The sequence below is a fragment of the Lepisosteus platostomus genome, chromosome 1 (genome assembly GCF_059453375.1).
Source record: "Lepisosteus platostomus isolate fLepPlt1 chromosome 1, fLepPlt1.hap1, whole genome shotgun sequence".
NCBI lineage: Eukaryota > Metazoa > Chordata > Actinopteri > Semionotiformes > Lepisosteidae > Lepisosteus > Lepisosteus platostomus.
In genome coordinates this window covers 25,357,301-25,374,922 of record NC_142611.1, presented here as the reverse complement: position 1 = coordinate 25,374,922, position 17,622 = coordinate 25,357,301, and the positions used below count along the sequence as shown (strand labels likewise).

Genomic DNA, 17,622 nt, shown 5'->3' with positions numbered 1-17,622 from the left:
GACGTTACTTTCAATGGCACAAACAAACGTAGCACTAACGAAAGAGACCAGTCCGGTTCTTCTATGACATTCTAAGGGGGCTGTGTGACATCACTGAAAAAACAAGGCGCTATATCTCTGAAACTAAAGCAGCACAAACGCTACTTTTAATGGCACAATCCGGCACAAACGTACTGTAGCACTAATGAATGAGGTGGTTTTCATTGTTTGTGCTGTGTATGGGGGGGCAACTTCATGGAGCTAGCAAACTACCATTCTCCCCTCTAATCTGCACATCCACATGTTTGAGAGAACTACGCTTCCCCATTTTATCTTTGATTAATACCTTCTCAGCATAACCATCATTCTAAACACTGAACTGCAGGCATCTATCTGACTGTTATAGTTCTTCCATAAATAATGTGTGGGGTCTGTGTTATGTTTGACTAACTAAGTTGAGTCAGTTAGCATTGGCAAGAAAACAAAAACAGTAGCAAGTACAACAATGCCTATCCGACGGGCATTTGAAATTTGCAGAAAATTTGCCAAGGACAGTCTAAAGAATAAAGCAAATACAGACATATGGAGTTTATGGCACTTGATGACCAACCCTATTTTCGATTCTGGAGGATAGATAGATAGATGATAGATAGATACTTTATTGATCCCGTGAGATAAATTGCAGTGCAACAGCAGCTTTACACAGACAACACAGCCACAGTGTAACAAATGATACAATAATAATAATAGTACAATACATACAATACAATCAGTACAGTGAGGGGTGCACTAAAAGAGTTACTCACAGTCCGGACACACAAAGAACAAACTAGAACAGAACAGTACGCAGAAAAATCGCATCACACATATGAATATAAATATAGATGTATTTGGAACCCTGTTATACTCTCTCAAGCCGCCGCTACTTTTCTGATGTTGCCTTTCCGGTGTCGTATCAAATTCAGTATGCCGTGGAAATCTGTATCCCCTTTCAAAGTGCGCATGTGCACTGGAAATCAGAGTTATGATTTGTCTGCCTGCTCGTGCACACATTTCGTATTGTCTGTAGGAAACGCGCAATTCTAAACAATGCTTGTGTGAGCTTGTTTTTGTTAGGGACATGCAAATAATTTTGATTTCCAGTGCACATTGGGACTTTGAAAGGGGATACATATTTCCACGACATACTGAATTCGATACGACACCAGCTCTGTATGATGTTGTCGCCACACAGATACACAACCTGATCAAAGACATTAGCTTCAGAGACATTAGCTTCACAACAGACTTACTGTACAGTATGGACTTCTGATGTTAGTCCGATGAGTATGCTAAGCTTTACAGAGTTTTAGCTTTCTTACTCTCATTACACATCAACTGTGGATTATGGTGTGAACTTGTTTTAAAATGCAAAAAAGTAAAATTATCAGTCATTGGTTATCGGTATCTGTATTGGTCACAACAAGCTGTTAATTATCGGTTATTGTTATTGGCCCAGAAATTCCATATCTCTATTATAATCATTGCTAAAAATGTCTTGCCTTACTTTAAAAAAAAAAGCGCTTACACTTATATAGCGCTTTTCTGGAGACTCCACTCAAAGCGCTTTACAGGTAATGGGGACTCCCCTCCACCACCACCAATGTGTAGCATCCACCTGGATGATGCGACGGCAGCCATAGTGCGCCAGAACGCTCACCACACATGAGCCATCAGTGGGGAGGAGAGCAGAGTGATGAAGCCAATTCATAGAGGGGGAGTATTAGGAGGCCATGATTGGTAAGGGCCAATTGGAAATTTGGCCAGGACACCGGGGTTACACCCCTACTCTTTTCGAGAAGCGCCCTGGGATTTTTAATGACCACAGAGAGTCAGGACCTCGGTTTTACGTCTCATCCGAAGGACGGCGCCTGTTTACAGTACAGTGTCCCCATCACTATACTGGGGCATTAGGACCCACATGGACCGCAGGGTGAGCGCCCCCTGCTGGCCCCACTAACACCTCTTCCAGCAGCAACCTTAGTTTTTCCCAGGAGGTCTCCCATCCAGGTACTGACCAGGCTCACACCTGCTTAGCTTCAGTGGGCTGCCAGTTGTGAGTTGCAGGGTGATATGGCTGCTGCTGGTGTTTAATCACTTCATGTACAAATTGAACTTCATTAATATGCATAGCAAACAAAGGAACACCAATTAATACTCCTAAAATGGCTTACTACAATAATAATAACAAATAAGCATTATCATGATTGTTTTCAAATTAATTGGTATGTACTTTACTTTCCTAACCTTGTGAAATAAGCAACCACAAAGAAAGTTGATAACTTCATAGAAAAACAAGATTACTGCACCTGGTCTAACCAATAAACTAGAAACTGACTAGACTGACACCTTCATCTGTGTGGAGGATATCTCTCAATTGAACCCACACACAAATGCCTGCACTTACTCTAAACTATCTCTAATTAGCCTACATGTAATTTTCTGTACATTAACACAGACAACTCAGAGAGCCAGGTGTTTCATTACTTTAATGAATTCTACAAAAATAAACAAAATCAGTGGCCATGCATTTATTTATATGTGTATGTAAATAAATATGCCATTCCATAAACCTCTATCAGAAAAAGCACTCTAACCACATTTCCTGTAAAACTGATGTTTGCAATACTGCTTGGCTTTATTTCTATGAGTGCTGATGTGATCCAGTCCAAACAGACCTTACCTTTCCTTACTAAACCTCTGGCTTGCCTCTTTAAGCTAACCCAAGAGACAATGACTGTTCCTTTTAAATTACATTTATATTCTTCTGTTCTTCAGTAACATGTCAGTCCGATTTATGTGAAAAGAGGGTGGAGCCATCAGAGGGCAGCAATGAGAAATTCCACATGCTACATTTGTATGAGGAAATTAAGAAATTAGCTGCACTTGTAAACTGCTATCCCTATAAAAGCCATTTGGAAAGGAAGGGGGTAGTCTATTCTGACCCTCATGAATCTTTCTGATACTAAGCCACCAAGATTGCACAGTGAGATTGCCCACAATATTTGGAAGAAGGATAATCATTATAGGTAAGGTTAAAATAACTATCCCTTTACAATTTTAGTAACAGCCTTAGCTGTTAGCATGTCAGTTTCAGCCTTAGCATGTCAGTCTCAGGTTAAAAAGAAGGGGAGTATTTGGCAGACTGGCCAAAATGTTTTTACCAGGCAAAACCATTTTCTACTACATTTTGGTTAAAATTAGTCCTAGGCATGTCTTCTTTTGGGACTCACATCCCAAAATAAGATGGTTGGGGTGGGATTACAAAATTATGTTGGGGTTATCCGTTTGCCATCTAGGCTGCTCCTCTATAATAGGGAAAATTTATATGCAGGTTTACCTTCTACTCTATGAATCAGAGGGGGATCTGTTACACGTCCTGAAGATGAATAATAGTGACTTCATCTACCATGAGTTTCTCTTTCTTGTATGAATCATATTAGAAATATCAGACACCAATTATAGTTGATGCCAACTGCAACCATGCTCAACACCAATCCACAAAGGCATGATCAGATTAAACTTTTCTTCTTTGTGGCCTCATACAGTACATAACATTTAAAGATCTAATTCCTTGTGTTTTATACAGTTTTTCATCCTGAAGATTGCCAAAGCACTTCACATACTGTATAAGAAAAGTCAATGCGGGCACAAAAATGTAGAAAATATTATAAATATATGTCTTCTTTGTCCACACTCAGAGAGATCCTTTGATTTATTAAAGTATATTATTTTCAAAAATGCTGTTGTTTGGAGTTTGTAACATCACAGCATGTATTGAGTCAGATCTTGATTAGGGTGGGGTGTACAGTTTTAGTAATGTAAGACCATCTAGTTTGAAACATTTTTGCTGCCATTCACATGTCCATGACTTTTTAGGTATATTCTGTGATTTCTAAGTAAATTGTATGCACAATTACATACAGATACATGGGCAAATATTCTTATATAGTGAAGATAAACCATTCTGTATTGTACAGTAATACTTTAGAAAAATGATGATTTTTAATTCAGTAATCAATGTTCAAATGTATAACAGTATATTGCATCACATTCTATTAATTAATATTACCACACTAATTCACGTAGACTAGCTACAACACTGATAAGAGTGTTAATAAGAGTGAAGAATCAGAAAAAGTAAAGCAATCTAAATATTTAACTTGGCCTAAACACACTTTATATTTCTGATCATTTAGAATGACTTTACTGGGGATATTGCTGCTAAATTAATGTGTGAAGTGTATCAAAGTATTCTGGAACTATATCTAAAGGACAACACTATTGTACCTGTGTTGCACCCTACTAACCCTTCATTAATCACTTCCCATTGTTCAGTTATCTCCAACAGTCTTTTAGCTTCTCTTTGTATGATTGTTCAGCATGAGCTTGACACTGCATCACATCACATCAGCCTTTCAGGAAAACCTAAACTCTGTTATAGTCAATTGTATTTATTATATAGTCCACCAAAATATAAAGAGGGAACAAATTTAATAAACCAATAATGTCCACACACCTTTAACAATTGTGTGACCCATCTTCCTGCCCACCTCCAGACAGATAGGAAGTGCAACAGTTTACTTATTTTCAAATTTCCTCCAAATTACGCATACAAATTCAACCCTATGAATTTTCTAAGATATGTTAATTCCTAATACCTTTCTTCATGTTTTTTCTTAGATCTTTTTTTAAATTAGTATGCAATATTGTTCTATTATACAAATATGTTGGAGAACTATAAATGTAATCACTAATAAAAGCTGGTATTGAACAGTAATAGAATTGCTTTTATTTTCTTTTCTCAGCCAACTTTCATGCTGGAATTCGGAAGAATAGTTATATATACTACCAGTTTCCGGGTAGTGAGAACAACCTTTGAAAGGTGTGAACTGGTGAGAAAGATATTCCAGAACCACAGGGTAAAATTTTTGGAAAAAAATATTGTTCTAAACAATGAGTATGGGAAGGAGCTGGAGGAGAGGTGTAAGAGGGTGTCAGAATCTCCCTCACTTCCAGTGGTTTTCATCGATGGACATTACCTTGGCGTAAGACTTCAATTTTTTCTTACAACTTTCAGATAATATCTGCATTTTACTATTACAAAGTCTCATTGTTGTTACAGGTGTAATTAATAGTGACAATAATTCAACCCCTTTTAGCTCATGTCCACTCAGCATTGGTTTTGCATCTTTGATATAGAGTTCAATATTTCATGATCACATTCATTCACAATTCTCCATGTTAAGCTTCTTTTATCTCCATTCCTGTGCTCCCATGGTATTCCTGCTTGTACATAAGACGTCTCTTCACTAAACTCTGAAGTTTTTCTCATACCCTTGAACTACAATGTTTTCTCCTAATTAAGGGGTCACAAGTTTAAATTCTTGTTAAAGATAATGTTGTATATTTGAACAAATTATATACTGTATGTTGCTCCAGGTGGATAAATTTGAACTAAAATTTATATATTAAAAAAGGAAGGTTAATTGTAACATAATTTAATTTTTTAAATAAATGAATAATAAAGGAAAGTTTTGATAATAAAATAAATATCCTGTAGTACTAATTTTACAAACCTTAAGGAAAATTGACACAAAATAAAAATAAGAGGTTAACATGGCATGTGGGATGAACATCATGGAAACTGCCTTTTTAAAGCTGACAATTTTCACCGTGTTCAATATTACAACTCTTACACAAGCAAAGGGTATAATGAGAAACTTGCCTTTCTTTTGAACACACATGGCTGAGCCATTTACTATTTTGCATTCTGCAGGCCCATACAGCATTACTGAGAATAGTTCGCTCACAAGAGGCTAGCCAGGAAAGATTCTTTGGTTGACTCAAGCCCACCCAACTTTAATAAATCAGATTGTCAAATTCAATAAGCTTTATTGGGATGACCGATGAATTACACTGTTGCAAAGCAAGATTAGGTCAGTTGTGCCTAATTGTGCATCATGCCTTGGGGAGCTAAGTCTTAGTGAGGTTATGCACTCCATTAGTATAGTAAGTGTTCCTAAACTGTTTGAGTATTTATATTCAAGAAAGACACTTCATGTTTCACAATGTCCTTGTTTGCAAACTAACAGGGTGCAGAAAAAATACTGGAAATGAATGAATCTGGAGAACTTCAAGATCTGCTCACCAAAATCGAGGTAAAAAAGTTTGCTGTCTTGTGAAAAAACAAACCAAAATCATAAATAAAAAACTTATTCATTGATACAATACTCAATAAATATTACATGTTATATGTTATTTCAAATTATAAAGCTTTTGCAATGTTTCAGTTTCTATTTCTTTGCATTTAAAATATTAAATCCTGAAACCTTAAGTGTCACATTAAATACAGTTTATTAATCATTTTTTGACTAAATCATATAATTAAAAACTTTTCAATAGGTTTTTCAAATTAATATATTTTATTTTATTATCAGTCGTGCCTTCAAAAGTATTCAGACCCTACAATTTTGTGAAAATTAAGAAATGATGCATACCCAAATCACCACTGCACCCACAGACCAACACAACACAGTTGTTGTAAGCTTATAAAGAATATAAGAAAAAGTATCTCCACATACGCAAACACAGTATGCGTATAACTTCACAGTCCCCAGTGACCCAGACTGAAAGTCACAAAAGAGAAAAAAAAGTACAAACTCCACCACTCTCACAAGTAAACTCTGTTGGATATCCTGGTATGCCTCCTTCCGCCACACTCAAGAAAGAGAAGAAACTCTGTATGGTCACTTGAGATACTGTATCCTCTTTAGGCCTCCCAGTTCTAAATAATATGGTTCCATTATATTCCTCTTACTCTGTCTTTCCACAACAAATACAGGGTAGAGAGAGAAAGATAATGATAGAGCCTTCCTCTATTTTCAAGAGCCTTCCTTGCTGTCGAGCCCCCTCTTGTCTCTTGAGTCCTCTTCTGTGTCCAATAGTGCAGTCTGTGTCCCAAATCCTTCCCCTCCACCAGTCCTTCTGGCTGAGGCTTATAAAGCCCCCACCCTCAGGCCAGAAATCAGGACTGAAATGAAGACCAGAAGTGTTCTGGTGAATTTAGTGGCCTGCTGCTTTACACCCACTGTGTCTAATAGTTGCCTTTGGCATGCCAATTGAGTTTCTTCTTTGCCTGGCGGGAGGGTTAGACTGATCTAGGCAGTGTCTGGGTGCTGTATACTTCTTAATGACTTTATCATATTCAAAGAAATGTTAAGTTTTTTTCTTTCTCCTTATCTATGCCTTTATACAACTTGATCAGTGAGTTTTTGAAAGCTCCTTGTTCTCCATGCTTGAATCTTAGCTTGGCATTCATTACCTGGATGAGGGCCCCTACATAGATGAATGTATGAATTCTGAAATCATGTGAACCATTATTTTTGCACAGAGAAAGAAGCCACATAACTACTGAAATTGTGTGGTAATTATGTGCACCTATATTTATTTAGGTTTGCAATAAAAAATTATTAGAGTACTTATGCAATCATAAGTTTTCTATTTTTCTTTCATTTTAATAATTTATTTCTCCCTGGGGGATTTGATTTTGTCCCTTGCTCCCGTGCCATGGGAGCCTTTTGTTTTCAGCTTTGAATGTACAGTATGATAGTGTATTATTATATTACAAATCATAATTGCTACTTCACATTACATGACTGCAAGCTTTAATGCAACAAAATAAAAAAACTGTGCAAGGGTTTGAATAATTTTGCAAGTCACTGTATATTAATTATTATTTAATTTATTTTTTCATATTTCTTTCCCTTTACATGAGCATTATATAGAGTTTCTTTTCTTGTTCTCACCATTTATCATTATGTCCTGGCCAAATTTCCCATTGGCCCTTACCAATCATGGCCTCCTAATAATCCCCATCTATGAATTGGCTTCATTACTCTGCTCTCCTCCCCACTAATAGCTGATGTGTGGTGATCGTTCTGGCGCACTATGGCTGCCGTTGCATCATCCAGGTAGATGCTGCACATTGGTGGTGGTGGAGGGGAGTCCCCATTACATGTAAAGCGCTTTGAGTGGATTGTCCAGAAAAACGCTATATAAGTGTAAGCAATTATTATTATTATTATTATTATTATTATCACACACAATTCAATAAATTCTGTCACAAAGATATAAAGTATACTTGATCTGTATTTACACATTCTGTTGTAATTCATGTTGTCATCTTAGACAACTGTACCATTGTGAAAGTATTCTGGAGCATTTTGATTGATATAAAGTGTCCTTGATGAGGAACTAACCTTTACCCATCATACTTGCTTTAAAATGGAAAAATCAAATCAAATCACATCAAATAACCTGAAATTGACAAACTGACTAATCAAAAGCAGCGTATGGTTTGTTTGACTCTCACCAGTAGCAATCAAGAGGATAGAATGATTGAGAGCAAAAATACTAAAATCCATTTTCACTGTGGTTGTTTCACAAAAGTCTAGAATGGTTTAAATAATGCAGTAGAGCACAAAGTATATTATGAATGGACGTCAATGATAAATTAGAAATGCCAATTCTGTATACACCAAATTTGTTAATACAAATTAAGGTTAGATCACACTTGATTATTTGAGTGACTGAGTTTGGATTTTATAGTAAAACCAAAGTAATGATTAAATATTTAAATATAGTGATTGTTGCTGGCCATCTTATAACCAAAACCTTGTCAAAACAGATTAATGTTATTTCTACACTCATGAAGGAATAATACACAATACAAATTCCTATTATTTACAGCAGAACACAGTGAGCAAGGTTAGAAATTTCCCACAATGATTTGACTCAAGAAATTTAACATTCATCTCAAATACAAATCAGTGCTTTGTTTGTATTATTTACTTGTTATCTTCAGTAAGATGGCTACAGACAGTTTTCAGAGTCTGAGATAAACAAGTTAAATTGAGAATGTAAAATTATCTGATTGTTAAGCAAGTACTGTATGCATAATTAATGCATAAATGTTATAACACTGATAATAAGAAACATTTAATAAGAAGAGCATATCATTATTAATGCTTAGAATGGGTGCTAACCATAATGAGTGACTGCAAAAACAAAGGAGTACTATATTATAAAAATTCAGAATGTGATAAAAAAATATCTGTGATATCTGTGAAATAATCTTTAGAAGGTTGGTGATCAATATATTACCACAATAGGAAAACATATAATAAAAGGGAAATCATAGAGGTACAGTTTCATTGCAGGAAAGCTTATTGTTCTTATAATAACAAAGATACCTGTAGCTAGTGTGACCATCGCAGTTCCATGCGGTCTCGTGCCCTCTACCACCCTGTTCCGTCCCACAGCACCTTTGGCGCGAACCCAGGTCTCTGGCATAACGCAACAGGGAACCAGTCGCATGAGCTATAGGAGACCTCCCTCAGCCCAGGCAGCTGAGGTCACTGCTACGTGTAGTGAGGGCGATGATGTCACCGTATCCGAACTAGCTCCTCTACACTAGCCTTACCAGCTGTAAGACTGGTATCATCCTTCAATAGCATTTTAAGCATTATTCAAAGCCATAATCAAGGATTAAAATTACCAATACATATGTACTGTACACGTGCTATAAAATATATAAATTTTTTTAGTCTAACAACATAAGTGTCCCAATAGTTTATGTCATATTACATTATCTTATTTTATAACACTGCAGTATTAATGATGTTACTTGTAATTTACTGTTAATGATTACATGCAGTAATAATTGATAATGAGAAAACAAGCAAATATGATTATCATGCATTTTTATTTTTCAGAAATCATTCTCATGCTCTTTTATTTTTCAGAAAGTCCAGCATCCACATGAGTGTTCTACCTGCGGGGGATTTGCTTTCTTGCCTTGCTCTATGTGCCATGGGAGCAAAATGTCAGTGTTCCGAAACTGCTTTACAGACTCCTTCAAGGCTCTCAAATGTAGTTCATGCAATGAGAATGGATTACAGCCCTGCAAGAGTTGTACCCAATGAATTTCAAAGAGTTGTAAGATCTAACTTTCAACCAAAAAACCTTTTGCTCACTCAATGTAAATTGGGAACATTTAATAAATTGTATTTCTAGCATACATTATACACCATGTTTGTATTGTTTTGATTTTTCAGTCTAATTCAGTTTTTTTTAGCCTTCTAAGCAATAATGACCATTCTCACTATCACAAATGAACATTGATATGCCCAACTACCTTTTGAAATAATAGGAAAGATAAGCTTTTGTTTGAGTTTTAAGTTTTATTTAAGAGACTTTAAGTTTCTTCTTCATCTTTTGCTTGATTTAAAGTGCCATTTTATCTGAGAATTACTCTGCCTATGGTCATAACAGGCAAGCTTTCATACACTAAAAAGTGTTCTCCAAACGTGATAAGTTATTACGAGTTGTAATGCCCAACACCCTTTTTTAAAAATAATATGATGCAGGACTGCCCTACTTTGTAAAAGTGTCAGGTGGCACAGTATATTCTTAATGTGGAGTGTTGAAGAATTCTATTATGCAAAACACCTGGGTTTGAATCCTGGCCAATGTCCACCCCATGTGGAATAATATTTGCCCAATAATAAAATAAAAAATAATCTCATTCAAACATAAAGGCAAGTCTTTCACAAAGCAAGAACTCAGACAGATCTATAAAAAATAGTTTATTTTTATATGCCATTGTGAAAAGGACTTTGTTAATTCATTTAAGAATGAATAAACAAAAACACAACAGAAAAAACAAAACAAAGTTCACTTCTCTTGCACCACTGTAGTAGAAGAACTAAAGCAGGTTCACATACACATACTACTAAAGCACAAAAGGTGCACATTGATTAAATAAATTACTTTAACATTTTTTTTAAACGACCCATTGCTGTGTATCATGTCCTGCATCAGTTTTGAATTATTTTAATCCATTCTTCCTTACAAAACTACTTTAATTTGGTGACATTTAAGAACTGTTAATTGGAGTCCTGAGATGGAATGTTCCCATGAATGCTTAAGGCCTCATGTGTGATAAATTAGAAGGTTAAAAAATTTGTGAGGTTTTCCCAGAAGCAACATTCAGCATAATACAGTAAATTACTGTAAATAAAAACCTGTTGATAACTTTGGGCAATTCAGTATTAGTCTAGTAACAACAACTAACTTAATCCACACCTGGATTTATGGCAGATTACTTTAAAAAGGTAAAAAATTAACTCTTTCTTCAGTTTTTCTATTGTTTTCTATTGTTACACCCCTTTCTTAGTAAACCACACAACTCTGGTAAATGGAGATTTCTTATTTCAATAAAGAAAGGAGCACACACTTAACAGGTTAACCTTGTCCCTCACTCACTTTCCTAAGAACAGCAACAGGCTTTTATTCTTGAAGATGAGCAAAATTTTCATATGAGGACATACATTTAAGATTGGTCAGTAGTAGTTTCTTGCCATATAAGATAAAAACAAGGTCAGAAAGTTGGCAGTTAGGTCACCCTTGGGCAATTAACCAAGACCCTAATCAGTTAAGACCCTAATCCCTTTCATGTTGCTAAATCACATGTAGGATACATGAGTTACACCTCCATTCAAGAGGCAAAGAAACCTGGGCCAGCTGAGTGTGTACTAAACAGTGAAACAGTTCTTGAGGACCTAATTGTTAACTCATAACAGGCATAGGGTTCTTCACTACAGAGGCTTGTCAAAGTGCTACTAAATTAGCAAGAGTATTTATTGAGGGGTGGGGTCATGGATAGGCGAAGAGTAATTTTCTCACTTTTGTGATTTATATTACACTCAAAACACAGAGCGCAAAATCTTTCAGGTTCAATTTCTTTAATGCCACATGGCAGTTATTGCTATAATTTGACATCTTTCACCTGTAAATGTATTCAGTCTGAGCATTTAAGATTGGTTCAATAATATTTATTTAAAAAAAATGTGTAAACACAATTTATAACACAGTAAAATGGGACATATTTATGTCTGTCTGTCCATTGAAGATGGGCATCCTGTCTAAGGTGTCTTGCCTCAGTTGGTTTTTGGGATAGGCATTGGCTCCCTGCAATTGGATTTGGAAGAAGCAGTTAGAAAATGGATGGAAGAAGAAAATGGGACATAATCTTTGGGCATCAGTACTCTCTGCACAAGCTACATATATATGCAGATGACATTAAATTGAATACATTAATAGATGTGTTGTCTGTGGTATAAAAAATAATGATGCTAATTTGTCCACATTTAAAAGTGTTTTATGGCAGAAACCTAACTCAGCATTTTGAACAGGAAAATTAGCCACTACTATGCTTAAGTGAAAAGGGTCTTTTTAATGAACACAACAGCTCTTTGCAAAATTGCAGTCTGCCTTGTAAAAGTCATCAGCATAAATACTGTTTTTGCATTTTGTTGTGCTATGAAAAATCATTAAACCTCTTTTTTTACATCATTTGAATGTCTGCCTAAGAATCAGAATAATGGCTGAGTATTGCCTCTGTCCTATTAGTGAGTATAGGAAGAGTTTTGGTAATACATAAACAGTGACAGATTAAGGTGATCAGAGGCCCCTAGGCTACATGTTGTGTAGCTCCCCCCTCAGAGAAAATACTGTAAAAATTCAGTGACACTTTCGGAGTAAGAGCTGCTAATGCAGATTCAAATGGAATGTAAGGCAGCACATGCAGGGATCACATACGTACACAGGGAGCCCAAATACACACACAATACAATAGTCTGTAATGCAAGTACAGCAATACAACCAATAAATCAGATTCACAGCCAACCTGCAAGCTGACAACAGAAATCATGTGCACACTTACTTTAAAATTGACTAAACACAACTACAAGATCGGCACAGCAAAGACCAATGACCACCCTGTTAGAGCACATTATTTCAAGAACAGCAGGACACTCACAACTCGTGCAAGTCCATTGCAGTCAACAGACTCAAATCAGTCAATACACTGCATCGACGATTAAACATTTTTCTATATGGGCTTTCAAGAAGGGATCAAACTCGTTGATAACTGTGAGGACCCCCATGGAGTTCCCGTTGTCGGGGTGCCCGAACGTGTCTCTGGGTCCCCTAAAAGGCAGGCCTCACTCTGCTAAAAACTTCAACACTGCACCAACCCTTTTCAAGACGTTAGTCCAATACTCATATTCATTGTCAAACTGTCTTGTTAGTTCTGAATGTATTAGACCATTATCAGCACAGGGCATAACATATGCAACCATAGCCTTTCTACGTCTCTCCGACACTTTGTGTTCAGGCAAGCGTGCTGTGGCAATTTTCCAGATACTACAGGCTACGGTCAGTCTGGACTGATGATCGCTGTCCCCAAATAATTTACATGCGAAACAAAACACCTTTCGAAGGGGAATACAGCAGCCATTCTCTTGACACAGAGTCGCCATTTCCTAGTTTTCTTTTGAAAAGGGTTTAAGAGAAATACCTCTTTTGGTGTTTATGTTGTCTTTCTGATGCTGCAACATCCGTGTCTTGGATTTGACACGATTTCGGACCCAATTTAGCCCAGTATGCCCTCATCTGTTCATTTATTTTACCCCAGCATGCTGGGTCCGAGCTATAGGAAGCAGGAGCTGCTGTTGCGGCCTCTGTTAGCTTCAAGGCAGCAGGTGCAACAGCCATGGGGGCAGCTCGGATGTGGCTTGTTGGTCTTGTGGAGATTGTGGTGGCATTTAGGATGGCTCTGCCTCTGACTCATGTTCCTTTGATCCCGTTGTGGGAGCTGGCTCATCCTCATAAGCGACGTTGATGTAGACTGTGTCAAGGCTAGAGCTAGCTGCAGTTAACTGTTCAACCGTGGTTGCTGTAGCACTGGCTGCAACGTTAGTAAACTTGAAATAACCAGTCAGTCTGGGGATCTTTTAATTAGATCCCGCTCACACTGCTCTTTTAACTGCTGTGCTTTTCGTTTTTGCGACCACTATCATATTTTCTATCGCACATTTTGAGGCTGGCAATCGTAAACTTGCTGCAGAGATCACCTGATGAATCCGCCAAAATAAATTTGAACTGCGAACCCATTGCATCTAACCAATCATTGGTTCAAAAATTATTCAACGTTTTTATGGACCAACGGGAGCCCTTAGGTCCATTTAAAAAAATACCCTGTCCAATCAGGGGCCCCTGATCTGGCCCACAGGTCCGTTTAAAAAAAACTCTGGCCAACTGGGGGCCCCTGATCAATCAGGGGCCCCTAGGCTACAGTTTATGCTAGCCTGTTCGTTAATCTGACCCTGCACATAAACATTACTTCTTATCAATTCCTACTGTATTGAAAGTTTTTTAGCTTTTGACATGACCTTTTTTTTGGCGATTGATGTTTTCATCACATTTGGCAAGTTATATCGTGGTGATTTATGCTGATTAACATTTGGTAACAACAGGGGTTTTCCTGTCAAAATCACAGGATAGTCACAATCACTGAAAGTATTACAGATTGTTTGTATGCTAGAAGATGTAAATATCAAGCTGTTCCAGTTTTCTCACACAGTCCATCATTCTGGTAGGTAAATTGGCTTTTAGGTAGGCAATTGACCCTGGTGTGAGTGTGTGTACAGATGCAGTCATTCAAAATGGGTGGGGCATTTCGCGGCATACCCCGGTGGGCGTGTCGCGGTATCACGCAGTATCACGCGGTTAATCGCGTCATTTGACGTCATGCCGGAAAGTATCCGGCATCACCTTGTAAAACCACCAGGGGGAGCTTAACCTCTCATAAACAGCATTTGAGCTTTTAAATTTGAACTGTGTATTACAGCATGTTAATCATCAGTCATTAAAATGTTGGTATATTTTATGAAAGCAAGATTGCTCAATTGGACAAAAGTACACAACCTACCTTTATCAGAAATATTTATGCATCAAAGCCTTTACCAAAGATATTAATAATAGTATTAATAATGAATGACTTTGGACAAGCTGTATACTCAAAGTATAATTTCTTTAGCACATTTGTACAAGCACTTGGAATCTGTCCAAGCCCTACTTTGTCAGGCATTTTGTTTTACTTCAACAGGCATAAAAACTCCCTTGCTTTTAACAGGGCATTTCATAATTTCTAACTATGAAAATGATTTAAAATGCGACACTTATCATTCAACTAGAGCTCAAAATATCACAAGGATCCTCAAGAGCACAGCAAAGACTGTATTAAAAGATACTTGTAGCAGATACATGAGAATCCAAGCTTTTTTATCAACGCTTTCTTTTCTGTATACCAGATATTATGGAACCACTTCAGAAGGGTGTCAGCCAGTCAGATTTCAGGAATCGGTACTTTCAAGGAAAAATACACACCGGTATTCCATTTCTCCCTAAACATTTTAAGCATCGAAGTATATAACTAACGTGAAATAGCGTGTGAACAAGTGGTAGTTTTAAGCTTTTCTGCTTATATAATATGGAATCGCGTATCTAAAGAAATTAATAACGATATGATTATATTCGTGTACTGCGACAGGGCTGTGTAGCGCTGTTTCGCCTCTCTCTTCATGTGACTTCCCTTGTAGCCCAATGGTCTATGTGCCCGATTACCAACTCATGGGTTGTGTGTTCAAATCCAGCTGGTGATGGACTTTTCTTTTAACAAACATTTCTTCGAAAAAATAGAATAGCAATATTATGGACAATCAATTGACTTTTATATTTCAAAATATCACAACATGATCGATTCTTAGTCATTTTTGATAACAATGAATAGTCGCCTTCTTCCCTTCTGACAATGGTCCCTGCTTCTGCTTCCTGCTTCTATTGTGTGTGTGTGTGTGGGGGGGGGATCCCTTCAGATCTCCTTTCAGATCTCCCTTCAGATTTAAAAGGTTATTAATCATATCTTCGGTGTCGCATCTTACCAGTGCAGCTGATCTTTTGCTGCCTGGGTGGGTCAGCTATCACAAAGCTTTAGAGAACCTAACATTTCTATTATCAACAAATTGTAAATTTGTAATAGAGTAAATTTTTATAGAGAAATGGAGGCTGGACAGTATGCGTTACAATATAAACATTTATATTGATTTAAATCGTGTTTTGATTTAAATCGCAAGCGCATGTTTAATTATATGTGTTTTTTTAATCATAATCAGACTAATGCAACATAAATTGATACAGTATCTTTGTCTTCTAAGTATCTTAAATAAAGTTTCAGCATAGCTTTCTACCCGTTTAGATTTATTTTTCTTGGGATTTTGGGATCAAACGTGGAAGGATTAGATTGTAATCGTTTTTATTTTTCAAATACGTTTTAGAAAAGTGTAATCTATACCTGCCCAGACTGTACACCTTCCTAAACCCCGCCCTGACCACTTTCACTCCTGTCCTGCTCTTCCCCACGCACCCCAGCCAGGTGCTCTTCGGCCTCTGCCCGGGACGAATGTATATTTTGATATTTACACCCGGCGCGGCACCGAGGGAGCGTCTGCATTTATAACTTAGTTTTTAAAATTAGTCAAGCAATATGAAGCATCTCCTTTTACTTTTAAGTCCCTTAAATACATTGAGCACAGCTTTCTCACCACTTAAGATTACTTTTTGATACCATCCTTACACAAAGCAGAAACTTCCTGTATTTTCCGATGACACACAGTACAAGTGGAAAGATTACAGATGTTAATCGTCTTTAATTTTGTTACGTTATACGTTTTAGGAACGTTTCATCTAAACAAACACCACAAAACTATTCTCGATTGTATTTCTGAATGTTATGTTACACCTACAGTAGTTCACTGCTTTAAATACATCGAATTAAGAAAGTTAGGTGTAGCACTTTAGATCTTTTTTTCTGAACCAGGGAAAATCTGATCATGTTTCTCTATAACAATAATAAAAAACTTTATTTTACATATCACCTTTAAAAGTGGAATCTCAAAGCAATACAGTAGATGGAAAAACAGTTAAAAGGGACCAAAGTAAATACCAGACAAACGCAAACGCGTTTTTAATAAAATGCTTTTATTCATTCAGCAGAGAGTGAGAGGGACATCCAGCAGAGAGAGACACACACACTGGTTTCCATTGACAAAAGTAATTGTTTTTTTTCAATTCCTCTTGTCTAACAGGAATGTTTTGTTTGTGGACAGACTGTTAGACTAGAGGAAAAGAGCGCCTCCTTCTACGAAGCATTTCGTTGATCCGATCACAAATTCTTTTCCAGTAGCACGAAGGGTTGAGAATCTCCGATTCACCATGCTACTAATGGTTTCCCGGAGATTGCAAGGCAAGGCACTTTTGCCTCTGGACCCATCGAAATTTACAGACGTGGTCCACCCCCAGTAAATTTCAAAAGTCACAAGATTTCAAAACACGAGGGCGTCGTAGCGGTCGGCTCTTGCTTTCCCGTCTATGCCGATGCACTGCAAGTACAATCCTCCCTCCATCACCTGAGTGATGGGTAACAGTTGGATATCTGGGAGAATTATTCGTCCCACTGGCGTCTGTGAATTCCGCTCTGTAAACGGTGCTTCCTGGGGGGAGATAGACGGCGGGGACAGCATCAACAAATTCCTGCGCGGTGGTGAGCGGAGGGACCGGGATGGAGTGTCCTGAGGCGGTGTGTGCTCAGCGGGGGGCAGAGCTTCCGCCAGGCATTGCAACCTGCGCGGCGGCGAGAGG

The 17,622-nt window shown here is 37.4% G+C and overlaps 1 protein-coding gene across 1 annotated transcript in view; it reads left to right on the top strand.

The window, feature by feature from the left end:
- grxcr1a (glutaredoxin and cysteine rich domain containing 1 a) overlaps positions 1–10,088 on the top strand; it is a 38,746-nt gene extending 28,658 nt beyond the window's left edge. Inside the window, exons 2-4 of the mRNA XM_088633206.1 lie at positions 4,827–5,066; positions 6,114–6,179; positions 9,825–10,088. Coding sequence (XP_088489332.1) covers positions 4,827–5,066; positions 6,114–6,179; positions 9,825–10,004 — 486 coding nt within the window. The 3' untranslated portion in view covers positions 10,005–10,088. The remainder of the gene's footprint in view (positions 1–4,826; positions 5,067–6,113; positions 6,180–9,824) is intronic.
- The last annotated feature ends 7,534 nt before the right edge of the window (positions 10,089–17,622 follow it).